Source organism: Phyllobates terribilis, unplaced genomic scaffold (assembly GCF_046119375.1).
Source record: "Phyllobates terribilis strain yellow unplaced genomic scaffold, ASM4611937v1 Scaffold_116__1_contigs__length_5312468, whole genome shotgun sequence".
NCBI classification, from domain to species: domain Eukaryota; kingdom Metazoa; phylum Chordata; class Amphibia; order Anura; family Dendrobatidae; genus Phyllobates; species Phyllobates terribilis.
In genome coordinates, this window is record NW_027362876.1 from 5043381 (window position 1) to 5056659 (window position 13279).

The window sequence follows — 13279 nt, forward strand, 5'->3', positions numbered from 1 at the left end:
TCATAATGATATGCTCTTGCTCTGGGGTGGGACTTTAGGGAGGGGCTATAAGTGGTGCTCTCATTATGTATTCCTATCTCTGGCCTCTGACAGGTCACTGTGCTTCTGCTTCTATTTTAAATATTGCCTTTGTAATTTCTGTCAATTTGAAATTTACATCCCCAAAATGGCCGCCGGGGCCCGCGCATGCGCAGTAGCATCTTTCAGTTGCTGGGTGCCATATTGATGCAGGCAAGTTTCTTTTGCCTTTAGCAAAATGGCGACCGCGCGTGTGCAGTTAAATCTTTCGGCAACCGAAAGATGCTACTGCGCATGCGCGGGCCTTTGCGGCCATTTTGGGGATGTAAATTTCAAATTGACAGAGAAATTACAAAGGCAATATTTAAAATATTAGGCCGGCGACTGAAAGCACAGTGACCTGTCAGAGATAGGCATACATAATGAGAGCACCAGCTACAGCACCTCCCTAAAGTCCCACCCCACGAGTATCTCATTATGGCAAAACTGAAACTAAAGATTATAAAAGAACCTCTGGACGGATTTCATCAACAAAGCTATCATTTTACTCAGTGTAATGGCGCCCACCGGTCAGTGTATGTGGTTTACTAAGCACAATCCTGCTGACAGGTGCGCTTTAGAGCCAAGTTCTCTAGTATTGTCACAAGTGTCATCAGCGCAACAAAAACTGTGGCACGGAAGATCCAAAGAGGAAGCTTGATGGAATCTTCAGAGGAATTTTTCCAGGGAACCACACGTAGTGGGTCATCCTGTAATAAAAAAAAAACATTTAGAAATTCTCTTATACATAATCTAATCAACCAGAGAGCCCTTGTTATTATACAGTCATGGATAAAATATAAAGCAGCTTCATGAATATCCCATAGAGAAGATCAGGGAGAAGTTTGGGATTTACCTTGAGGGTCCATGGAATATTGTTTATGGTTGGACTTTCATATGATGGACGGTGATGTATCCAGTATGAAAAGCCCTGCAAAAGGCGATAACATTAGCTGAACCTTTGTGACCCCATATGGATGAGCCCTTACTCAACGTCAGTGTACTGTGAAGTAGGGAGTAAAGCAACGTAAAGCTCAGAAATGGATAGTATAATACTCATCATCTTCAGAGGTCTCGCAGCAAGAATTGAAAAAATGTAAAGCACTAAAGTTTTAATTTAAAAAAAAAAATCTTTTAATGGTAAAAAAATATAAAAATTGTAAAAGTTTTGATATTTTCAACTTTTAAACACTAGGGGGAGCAGCTGCAGACATTTCCCATGAATCTAGTGTAGTGTTAGATTGCATTAAGACTGCAGTAAAAGTGGGCGGGATGTGCTCACATGGTGTGATGTCTCCTCCCCTCTTTTTCTGGTCCTTTGCAAAAAGATAAGTGAGAATGTAGTTTAGGGTCACAGTGCGGAGACATTCTGTTGGCTGCTGCAAAGTGATACCAAGAGGTAAACAGTGTCACCAAGGACGGATAGCAGCGGGGGCGTTGTTAGGGTCTTAAAAGATCAGGTCCCAAACACAAAGGCATGTCCACCCTCTCCTCAGTATAGATAGATACAGGAGAATACAGCCGCCCCTGTAAGTGCTGCAAACATTGAATATATGACATTTGAACCGCATTACTGCTATATAGAATTTACTTATAAAAATTACAGTATTTAGCACATAAATTGGCAAATTCAGGAGAGCCCACTAGCCGTGACAAGGTGACCTTTCTTTGATGGGATCCTAATCCTAATATTTATCAGTCATGCCTCTCCCGGGCTATAAGCGTAAAAATTTAAAGGGCAGGTAGGATCCAGCATTAATTAAAAGCCTTAGGCACCTTCATAAATTCATATAAAACCGTTACCGGAGAAACACCATCTACAATATAACACTGCAAGCGTGTCTCTGTCTGAAGCCTCGATAGACTGCGCATGCGCGACACGCAGTTTGGCTCCAGACAGAATCATCCATCCAGCCGTTACAGGTAAGAGGAGTGTATGGCGCCGGAGATCGCAGTATGCGTAGGCACTGAACGCATACCGCGATCTCCGACGCCATACTTACCTGACAGGGAGGAGCGTTGCCGCAGCGCCTCTCTTCACCGGGGACCGTGGCAAGAGTGGGGCGCCGGATCGGCGCATGCACATAGCGCTATCTTGCACCATTTTACTTTAGACACATTTGCAGTGTGTCATCAGCAAAATGGCGCCGGACAGCGCGGTGCTCCGTCGCCACACTCCTTCCCCAGCCTCCGGCAGAACAGGACGCAGCAGCACTGGAGCACAGAGAAGAAAGGTGAGTATAACTTTATTTTATTGTATGTGTGTACAGTGTGAAAGGGATGAGGGGGCCACACATACCAGAATTGTGGGGTGAGGGGACCATGCATACCAGGATTTTGGGGTGAGGGGATCAAGCATACCAGGATGAGGGGTACCACGCATACCAGGATTGGGGGGTGAGGGGTACCACACATAACAGGATTGGGGGGTGAGGGGTACCACACATGCCAGGATTGGGGGGTGAGGGGACCATGCATACCAGGATTGGGGGGTTACATATAGTTACATAGTTTATAAGGCCGAAAAAAGACAAGCGTCCATCCAGTTCAGCCTATTTCTTGTGCACTGCAGCTATTCCAGGGGAAGGCAAAAAAAACCATGCGGTATAGGCCAATTTACATCATTGAGGAAAAATTCACTTCCCGACTCCAATCTGGTAGTCAGATTAAATCCCTGGATTAATTAACTATCACTAAGCATAAGATGTAATTTTATTGTTTTCAAGAAAGGCGTCCAGGCCTCTCTTGAACTCATTAAGTGAGTTGGACATCACCACTTCCTCTCCCAGAGAGTTCCAGAGTCTCACGGCTCTGACCGTAAAGAATCCCCTTCTATGCTGGTGCAGGAACCTCCTTTCCTCCAGACGCATAGTGTGCCCCCTCGTCTTTGTCACCATCCTTGGTATAAACAGGTCATGGGAGAGATCTCTGTACTGCCCCCTGATGTATTTATACATGTTTATGAGGTCTCCTCTAAGCCTTCTCTTTTCCAACATAAATAGGCCTAATTTTGACAACCTCTCTGGGTATTCCAGTCCCTCCATTCCCTTTATTACCTTAGTCGCCCTTCTTTGTACCCTCTCTAGCTCCAATGTCTTTCCTGAGCACCGGAGCCCAGAACTGTGCACAATATTCTAAGTGCGGCCTTACCAGCGCTTTATACAGAGGAAGAACAATGTTCTCATCATATGCCCCTATTCCTCTGCTGATGCATGCCATGACTCTATTTGCCTTCGCAGCTGCTGCCTGACACTGGGCACTCCAATTTAATTTGCTGTTAACCAAGATGCCCAGGTCCTTCTCCATGTCAGATTTCCCCAACGGTTTCCCATTTAATATGTATGGGTGACTGCTGTTTTTCTTTCCCATGTGCATGACCTTACATTTATCGGCATTGAACCCCATTTGCCATTTTTTGGCCCAACTCCCCAATTTATCTAAATCCTCCTGTAGCTGTGCCCTATCCTCATCTGTATTAACTACTTTACAAAGTTTAGTATCATCTGAAAATATTGCTATTTTACTATGCAACCCTTCCAAAAGATCATTAATATATTAAATAATATAGGACCCAAGACAGACCCTTGAGGCACCCCGCTAGTAACCCTGACACACCCTGAGCTTACTCCATTGATAACCACCCTCTGCTTTCTATCACTCAGCCAGCTATTTACCCACTTGCACACATTATCCCCCAGGCCAAGCATTCTCATTTTATATACCTACCTTTTGTGTGGCACGGTATCAAACGCTTTGGAGAAGTCAAGGTATACAACATCCACTGACTCTCCCCGGTCCAGCTGTGAGCTCACCTCCTCGTAGAAGGCCATCAGGTTTGTTTGGCAGGAGCGATCCCTCATGAATCCATGTTGATATGGAGTTAGACAGTTATTATCATTAAGATATTCTACAATAGCATCTCTAAGAAATCCTTCAAACAATTTACCCACAACAGACGTTAAGCTTACTGGTCTATAGTTCCCAGGGTCACTTTTAGACCCCTTTTTGAATATTGGTACCACATTTGCTTGGCGCCAGTCTAGTGGGACCCTGTCCATAAAGAGTGCTTGAATATAAGATACAGCGGTCTGTCTATCACATTACTTAATTCTTTTAGTACCCGGGGGTGTATGTCATCTGGGCCTGGTGACTTGTCTATTTTGATATTATTTAAGCGTTTCTGAACTTCCTCCTGGGTTAGGTGGGTGATATTTAGCGGAGGGTTTACTTTATCACTCTGCATTTCCTCCGATAAATTGTTTTCTTTTGTGAAAACAGTGGAGAAGAAGCTATTGAGTAGGTTTGCTTTACCCTCATCGCCCTCTATGATTTTACCCAGGTTATTTTTCAATGGGCCAACTCCATCAGTTTTAATCCTTTTACTGTTTATATAGTTAAAGAACAGTTTGGGATTCGTTTTACTTTCCTTGGCAATTAGTCTCTCTGTCTCCTCTTTTGCTATTCTTATTTGTTTCTTACAGATTTTGTTTTTTTCCCTATAAGATATTAGCGCTTCCTCGCTGCCTTCTTGTTAAAGTTTACCGAAAGCCCTTTTTTTGTTTTTCATTGCCCTCTTGAATTCCTTATTTAGCCACATTGGCTTCCTCCTATTCCTAGTCCTTTTATTCCCATAAGGTATGTACCTTCTACAGTGACTATGTAGGACTGTTTTGAAAATTTCCCATTTTCTATCCGTGCTCCTATTACTAAAGATACTATCCCAGTCTATAAGGTGAAGGGCATCTCTTAGCTGATCAAACTTTGCCCTCCTGAAGTTCAGTGTTTTTGTGACTCCCTTGCTGGGCACCCTACTGAAGCACATGTGGAATTGTATAATGTTGTGGTCACTATTTCCCAGGTGCCCCCCGACCTGCACCTCAGTTATTCTGTCTGGCCTGTTAGTTAATATTAAGTCTAAAAGGGCCGTCCCTCTAGTTGGTTCCTGCACAAGTTGTGACAAATAATTGTCTTTGATAATTGACAGAAACCTGTTTCCTTTCTGAGATCTACAGCTTTCGGTTTCCCAGTCTATATCGGGGTAGTTGAAGTCCCCCATAATAAGCACCTCGTTATTTTTTGCTACTTCATCTATTTGTCTCATTAATAGACTTTCCGTGGCTTCTGCTATATTTGGTGGTTTATAACAGACTCCTATGATAATTTTATTATTGTTTTTTGCCCCATGTATCTCCACCCATAAGGACTCGACCTCCTCATTTCCCTCCCATACATCCTCCCGTATTGTAGGCTTTAGACACGTCTTTACATATAGACAGACTCCACCCCCTTTCCGATTTCTTCGATCCCTTCTAAACAGACTGTAACGCTGTAAGTTAACTGCCCAGTCATAGCTTTCATCTAACCATGTCTCGGTTATTCCCACTATGTCATAGTTACCTGTAGATATTTCTGCTTCCAGTTCATCCATCTTGTTTGTCAGGCTTCTGGCATTTGCTAGCACGCAGTTTACACGATTTTGTTTTGTTCCAATCTTCTCCCTGTGGATTGTATTAGAAATTTTCTTACCTCTCTTCCAAGTATCTTGTCTTGGACCTTCTTTGTCGCACTTCATATCTTTCGTTAGTATGTTCTCTGGTTTCATGTTCGTGTCCGGCGTTTTTCTTCCCATCCCCTCTTCTTCTAGTTTAACGCCCTCAAAACAATACAATGTCATAGCTAGGCTATTGTCAAGAAATGTGTCATGTATCAATTGAAGGTAGAGGGAAAATTGTGTGAATATTAAAGGTTCTTCCTCAATTAGGCTGTATAGAAGACACAAATAAATGGGAAAGGAGCATATGCTAAATGGTCAGGGCAAAATGATTGCTGTTAAATAAAGACTTATAATCAGCTCACTCGAATCCATTCAAGATGAAAGGTGATTTACAGCGGTGAAATTGAGGATTACCTATCCAAGGTGCATAGCAAGTCACAGGGGGAGCGTGGAGATGGTGAGGACCGAAGCCTCGTAGCCCAACGCACGTTTCGCAGCGTCACCGGCCGCTTTCTCAAGGGCAGAGAGTGTGAGGAGGACATGGCTCGGGGTCTCTATATACCCATGCTGAATAAAGGAGGTCCGGTCACGTGGCCAGCGCGACGCGCACCTGGAAGTGGCCAGCTAAACCAAGGGGCGCGTCACACAGACCACATGACGAGGGGGTGAGTGACGCAGCACTTATTCAGCATGGGTATATAGTGCACATGCTCAGTCTGACCTCCATTATCACCCTACGGGGCTCTCCAGCGATGTTGCTTTTTTCTGGCAGCCACATAGCAATGGTCAGACATCCAACCTACTTCTTAAGGCGCGTTTCAGACATCCATGTTTCCAGTACGTGTGGTGTCCGTCTCCACACGTACTGGAGACACTGACACACGAAGACCCATTTTAATGAATCGGTCTGTGCACATGTCAGTGTGTTTCCTCGGACCGTGATCATAGGGCAAAACACACTGTCATGTCGGTTTTTTTCTCGCAGCACTGGTCGCAAAAATTCCTGCACAGGTTGACAGTGATGATGTGTGTCATCAGTGTGACACATACCGGCGTTTGGGAATTAGTGTACAGTTAGCGCTGTTCCCAATTGCCGGGTGCTGAACGCTGACCTCATCATTGTCCCCAGCTTGCGCTGCGCTGTAGTATTCAGCCCCCGCTGTGTCCAGCAAGTGTAAAAATAAGAATAAAGTAAAAAAAATCCTTATACTCACCTGTCCTAAGTGTCCCACGCTGTAATCCACTTGACCGCTCACAATGAGGAGCCGGGGAGAATGACTCACTGCAGCGAGCGAGCCCTTAACCTCCGCTGAGCTTAGTGAGTGATAGGACACCACTTAGTGAGCTTAGCGGTGGTCCAGCGCCCGCTCGCTGCAGTGAGTCATTCTCCCCGGCGTGAGCGGTCAGGTGGATTACAGCGGGGGACATCTTCAGACAGGTAAGTATAAGGACTTTTTACATTTTATTCTTATTTTTACACCAAGACACAGCGGGAGCGGAATACTACTCTCATCATTGTCCCTTGCTAGCGCTGATCGCAGCGAAAGCAGGCGACGATGAGGGCAGCGTTGAGCACCCGGCGCTTGGGAACAGCACTCACTGTACGCTGATTCCAGGCGCCAGTACTTGTGATACTGATGCGGCACATGGCTGCCACACGTATCACACACACGGGACACTGATATCTCCAGTACTGTTTTTTCCAGTATCGGAAATATCCGGATGTGTGAAAGAGACCTAATTCTGTAATTCCCCATTTTTCCAAGCAGTGTGAGTCGGACACTCATTGATCAGCAAGTTTTCACCTGTCTCTTGGATCGGTAACTTGTTTTCACTACACAAACCCTTTAAGGCCCATAAACACCCAATCCCTACAATCCTTTGGTTGACAGCTCTCTCTTGACTATCATACAGGAGTGCTTAGCCTTGTGTTCTTGTGATCTCTATTAGAGAGCAGGTGTCGAGCTCCTCTGGTGGCAGCTTATCTTCAGAGAGAACAAGAGGATCAACTACTGGAATTCCAATGCGCCGGATCATTCTCTCCCCTGACATTGGTTATCAAGGGAGAGGCAGGAAGCCCCAATACACGTCAGATTGTTGGCTGATCCTGCTGGCTTTTGCTTTTTGTGTATGGAAGCCTTAGGCTGTGTTCACACATTTTGTGTTTTGCTGCGTATTTTGCAGCAGATTTTTATGCAAATTTTCAGCTGCGTCTTGCAGTACCAGCAAAGTCTATGAGAAACCAAATTCTCTTTTCATATATGTTGCTTTTTGTTTGCTGTGTATTTTCTGCCTTGCTTGCGTATTTGGAAAATAGAGCGTGTCACTTCTTTCAGTGTTTCTGCAGCAGAAAACGCACTTGCTTTTTTGCTGCGTATTTTCACCAATAGGAAGTAATGGGTGGTCAAAAATATGCAGCAAATAAATAGCAAAAAAACGTAACAAATACGCAGCAAATATGGGCGTTTTTTACGCAGCTGTTTTCCTGCCAGAGAAAAGGTAGCAGCAGATTTGCAGCAGAAAAAAACACGTGTGTGAACATAGCCTTAATCTGTGTAAGGGCTCATTCAGACGTCCATGCACCTCGGTCTGATCTCAGAATGCAATGCATGGACTTGTCGAGGCTCAGCCAACCAGAGCATGACAGCCTCATAGAAATCTATGAAGGCTCATGCTTGGGTCGGGAGACCCGCAGCCAGTACGTGCATTTCATTCCGAGACGTGTATGGATATCTGAATGAGCAATGATAGACAGTACTGACGGTGCAGAAATCATGAACCTCCGTGCAGTAACTCCAATCTAGTCATCTCTGTACTGATACAGCTAGAATGGAGTTGCTGTATGGAGGACGTCCGTATTTTGTGTGCCCAGAAATCTTGAACCTAAATACAGTAACTCCAATCTAGTTATCCCTGCAGTGAGACAAACCTCAAGAAAAGAAACAAGTTGAGCCTATACCAGGCCCAGACTGATAATCGGCCTTATCTGGTAGATGCCCGGTGTGGGCTGGTCTGGTAGGTCATAAAATGGGCCGCCTGACTTCTGTTGTCAGTGTACCATTATGTAGCAGTGAGTCCTGCATTCTGTGGAGTCTGAGGTCATCCGCTGATCTACATGGTAGATAAATAAACAAAATGACTGGACAACTCAGTGTTCTAAGAGTTTAGGAAGGTCACTCCACAAAGCACCTGGACACAGATTTGACAAGCAGGTCTCCTATATGGTGCACTAATTAGTAGCTTCTAAATCTTCCTGGTTGCAGAGTTTGCCCTGAAGTTCATCATTGTCAGAACAGACATTCACACAGGTATATAAGTGCCAACCTCCTGGAGTATTTACTGGAAAAATACTAATGTGGTCACAAAATGACAGTGTCCATGAAGCAGAGGTGAACTATGTTCAGTTGGCAGGGGTACCAGAAGTGACAAGGTGACGGGCTGAGACGCTCCTATTGATAATTGCTCATGGCAGCTGCAATTTGAGATGGCCTTTTAATTTTGTGGATGATGGGCTCAGAAATTAGGTGATGTTCACATCAAGCTAGTGGTCTTCACTTAGCTTGTATGCCAAAAAAACTCCTTATCAACCACACTAAATATATCCATAGGGCCAGTGATATAAATTGAAGTTCAGGGGCCCCAATGCAAAATCTCCAACAGGGCCCCTAGCAATCATGGGTCTGTAATAGTATTGGTCTTCTCATATGGGCTTAAAGGACCGTTTGGGCCTGTTAGACTCCATGGCCTGCGTGAGACTGCAACCCCTGAACCAATTGGAGTTACGCCCCTATCTAGGGCTCCACTCAACAAGCAGAGACAAAAAGGACGTACTTTGTCCTGATTTTTCTGATTTACTGTATATTAATTATTTTTTTGTGTTTTGTAATAGCTTAGTATAGTACTCCATTTCATATAAAGGCCCCAATTCATTAAGACTGGTGTTTTGTATGCCAGCCTTAATGAGGGGAGTGAAGGAATAAGATGTGCCGAATTCCTTAAGAGGCAGAAACCACTTATTGAATTTGCCACATTTACTGAGGCACCGCTGTTCAACTTGCCAGAAACATTTTTGGTGTAAGAAACGCTGCCAGTTTACATGAATTTTTTTAATGTGTTTTCTACAATCATCTTTAAAAAACAAACATACCTGGTTTCACGTATTTACCGCGACAGAGAGGAGCCAGAAGATCGCAGCATCTGCGTTCACGTACTCTTGGATTGAATAGAAGCACTTCTCCATCTTATTAAATGGTCCTGGCTTCTTTCAGCAGTGCAGGAGTTAAACTGCTCAACCTTGAGTCTCTGTAGCTTCCTTCTTGTAAGTTCTCAGCTGTGCAGTATCAGCCACTTCCCTCTCCTATATAGTCTCAGCTATGGCAATCTGGATTGCCGGTGTTACGTCTTGTACTGCCTGGTGAGGAGTGGAGGATTCGTTGTTCTGTAGAGGCGTATATGGAGAGTTGTACTGTGACTGTTTCTTGGTATTTTGGCTGTATGCATAGTCCCTTTGTCTTCTATTTTTGTTTTCCCTTAATCCCTTCAGTGTTTCCCTCTGTTGTCTGTGAGTGCATATTTTGCATGTTTGGTATTTTCCTTGTTTATCTGGTTTGCGTATTTACATACACTATTCCTCCCCACTTCCCTGGGTGGGGACAGATAAGGGTTGATTCAGGGTACAGAAAGGTACGTGGCCCCAGCATTTTCACCGTCAGAAGTAACCTTGGGAGCAGGGATAGCTAGGGCGCCCCTAACGTTAGGGGCAGGGTAGGAGACCCTGGTCCCGAGTTATCAGGCAACAGTATTGTGACACCTGGAATCCTAATTAGAGCTTGTTCACACAGCATTTCTGCTGCTTTTTCCATGCTTTTCATGCGTTTGAAAAAAAAATGCAGCATTTAGAATAATAGCAAAATAAATGTGATTTCTAAAATTTAATTTGCAGTTTTTTCTTCTTTGCGTTTTGAGCTACTATGCGTTCATCTTACAACTGCAGTGTTTAAATTCTTGCAGCGTTTTTGCTGGATTTTTTTATCTATTCAAATGAATGCATCAAAAAAAGCACATAATGTATGCAGCGTTTTTCCTGCCAACATTGTTTTTTGTGCAGGAAACAAAGCTGCAAAAAAGCACTGTGTAAACATCGCCTAAAGGCACATACATGATTGAATAGCTCTGCATTCACATTTATTTTTAGACTATTCAGTATTTGGTCAGTATATTACATCAGTAGTCGTAAGCCGAAATCTGGTTTTGGTTTACAAATACTGATGTAAAATACTGACCAAAAAAAATCATACTAGCACAATTGTGGTATAGTTAATGAGAAACTAACTTACTTCAAATGCAAATGAGGGGATTTTGGTGCACCCTTGGTGTCGCCAAGTGCTCAGTGCACAATTACTCCAACACCAGAGAGGAGGAGAGGGCAGAGAAGAAATTTTACATGTGCGGCTCCAGACTTCATTTAATCACTCTCTCTCTCCTCGCCTTCGGACAAATCAGTAATCATGAGGAAGTAAGAAGCCAGCTGCAGTTCTGACTTCTTCTTGATTATGGATTCGTTGAAAGGAGGGAAGAGAGAAGCCAGCGGGCTCGTGTGACATAGTGTCATATGGGCCCCGGGAGAGTGAGTGGTAACATTGCTGGAATGGCGCCGGACGTGAGTATAAGGGCTCATACTAATATGCGAGAAAAACGGACAAGTGCAATCCGATAAAAAATCTGATTGCACTCTGACCAATGTTATTCTGTGAGGCACATCTCATCTGCAATTTTTTTCTCAGTTGAAATTGGACTGAGAAAAAAATCATGCTGCGTATTGCCACGTATCTTGGATGAGACTTGCCAATGCAAGTCAATGGGTGCGAGAAAAAAATTACCATTCTGAAGCAAGAACACTGTAAATGGTCCTGTAAATGATTGCAGAATAATAGTTGCAGAGAAAAAAAAATGTATTGCATATGGATGCTAGGTGTGAAAAATCCCATTGTCCTCTCATGAAAATCGCATGACACTTGTATGGCACTCGTCCGATTTTTCGGTCCAGATATCGGAACTTTTTTTTCCACACATATGGGTATGAGCCCCAAGTGTTGTTATTTTAACGGGGGAAAACATGCTGATTGAGAAAGGGTGGTCAGAGTTGTGGACAACCCCTTTGAAAGAAGTGGTGCTGACGTTTTTTGTGATGTAGGAGTGGGGGGGGACGACAATATGGCATGTGGGGTCTGTGTGCCGGGGCTGAATTTTAGCCCCAGTCCAGCCCTGGCCTATACCCTATAGTAAGTAAATAAATAATTAGTAATAGCACACTATTTATTTACATAGGAAGAAAAAAGACCTAGGTCTATCAAGTCCAACCTTTCTCCACCAAATATACATTTTTGTCACAAAATAGGGTATATGCTCAAATTTTTTTCTCTTGTGTTTTCTCTCTGAAATGGCCATGGTGTGAACGTGTTCTTACCCTTTCCACATACAGTACAGACCAAAAGTTTGGACACACCTTCTCATTTAAAGATTTTTCTGTATTTTCATGACTATGAAAATCGTACATTCACACTGAAGGCATCAAAACTATGAATTAACACATGTGGAATTATATACTTAACAAAAAAGTGTGAAACAACTGAAAATATGTCTTATATTCTAGGTTCTTCAAAGTAGCCACCTTTTGCTTTGATGACTGCTTTGCACACTCTTGGCATTCGTCTTTGTGCGACGCAGAAAAGGTGAATGGATGGACTCTACATGCCTGGTTCCCACCGTGAAGCATGGAGGAGGAGGTGTGATGGTGTGGGGGTGCTTTGCTGGTGACACTGTTGGGGATTTATTCAAAATTGAAGGCATACTGAACCAGCATGGCTACCACAGCATCTTGCAGCGGCATGCTATTCCATCCGGTTTACATTTAGTTGGACCATCATTTATTTTTCAACAGGACAATGACCCCAAACACACCTCCAGGCTGTGTAAGGGCTATTTGACCAAGAGGGAGAGTGATGGGTTGCTACGCCCGATGACCTGGCCTCTACAGTCACCAGACCTGAACCCAATCGAGATGGTTTGGGGTGAGCTGGACCGCAGAGTGAAGGCAAAAGGGCCAACAAGTGCTAAGCATCTCTGGGAACTCCTTCAAGATTGTTGGAAGACCATTTCCGGTGACTACCTCTTGAAGCTTATCAAGAGAATGCCAAGAGTGTGGAAAGCAGTCATCATAGCAAAAGGTGGTTACTTTGAAGAACCTACAATATAAGACATATTTTCAGTTGTTTCACACTTTTTTGTTAAGTATATAATTTCACATGTGTTAATTCATAGTTTTGATGCCTTCAGTGTGAATGTACAATTTTCATAGTCATGAAGATACAGAAAAATCTTTAAATGAGAAGGTGTGTCCAAACTTTTGGTCTGTACTGTATATCAAGTTTATACTTCGGCTCATTTAGGTTAAGTGCGCACAGTGCGTTTTTGGTGCGTTTTTTTTTCAATGTGGAAATGGGCCAAAAACGCATTGCATACCTTTATCCCATGACTTCCTATGACATTTTGCAAGTTCTGAGCACATGATCAGGAATTTTCCTGACCGGATTTCATATGCGGAAAAAAACGCTTGGAAAATCCGCAGGCAAAAACGCTTGTAAACGCTGCGGATTTTCTGCAGCATTTTTGTTGCCAAGAGGTGCAGAAACGCTTCAGAAATTTCTGCAAGCAATTCCTGAACGTGCG

The 13279-nt window shown here is 43.7% G+C and overlaps 1 protein-coding gene across 1 annotated transcript; it reads right to left on the reverse strand.

The window, feature by feature from the left end:
- Positions 1 to 2399: 2399 nt before the first annotated feature.
- LOC141201489 (uncharacterized) lies at positions 2400 to 10734 on the reverse strand. The gene is made up of 2 exons (XM_073663497.1): positions 9699 to 10734; positions 2400 to 5710 (listed from the first exon to the last, which is right to left on the reverse strand). The coding sequence occupies exon 2, from the start codon at positions 5684 to 5686 to the stop codon at positions 4589 to 4591; it is 1098 nt and encodes a 365-aa protein (XP_073519598.1). The 5' UTR covers positions 5687 to 5710; positions 9699 to 10734; the 3' UTR covers positions 2400 to 4588.
- Positions 10735 to 13279: the final 2545 nt, after the last annotated feature.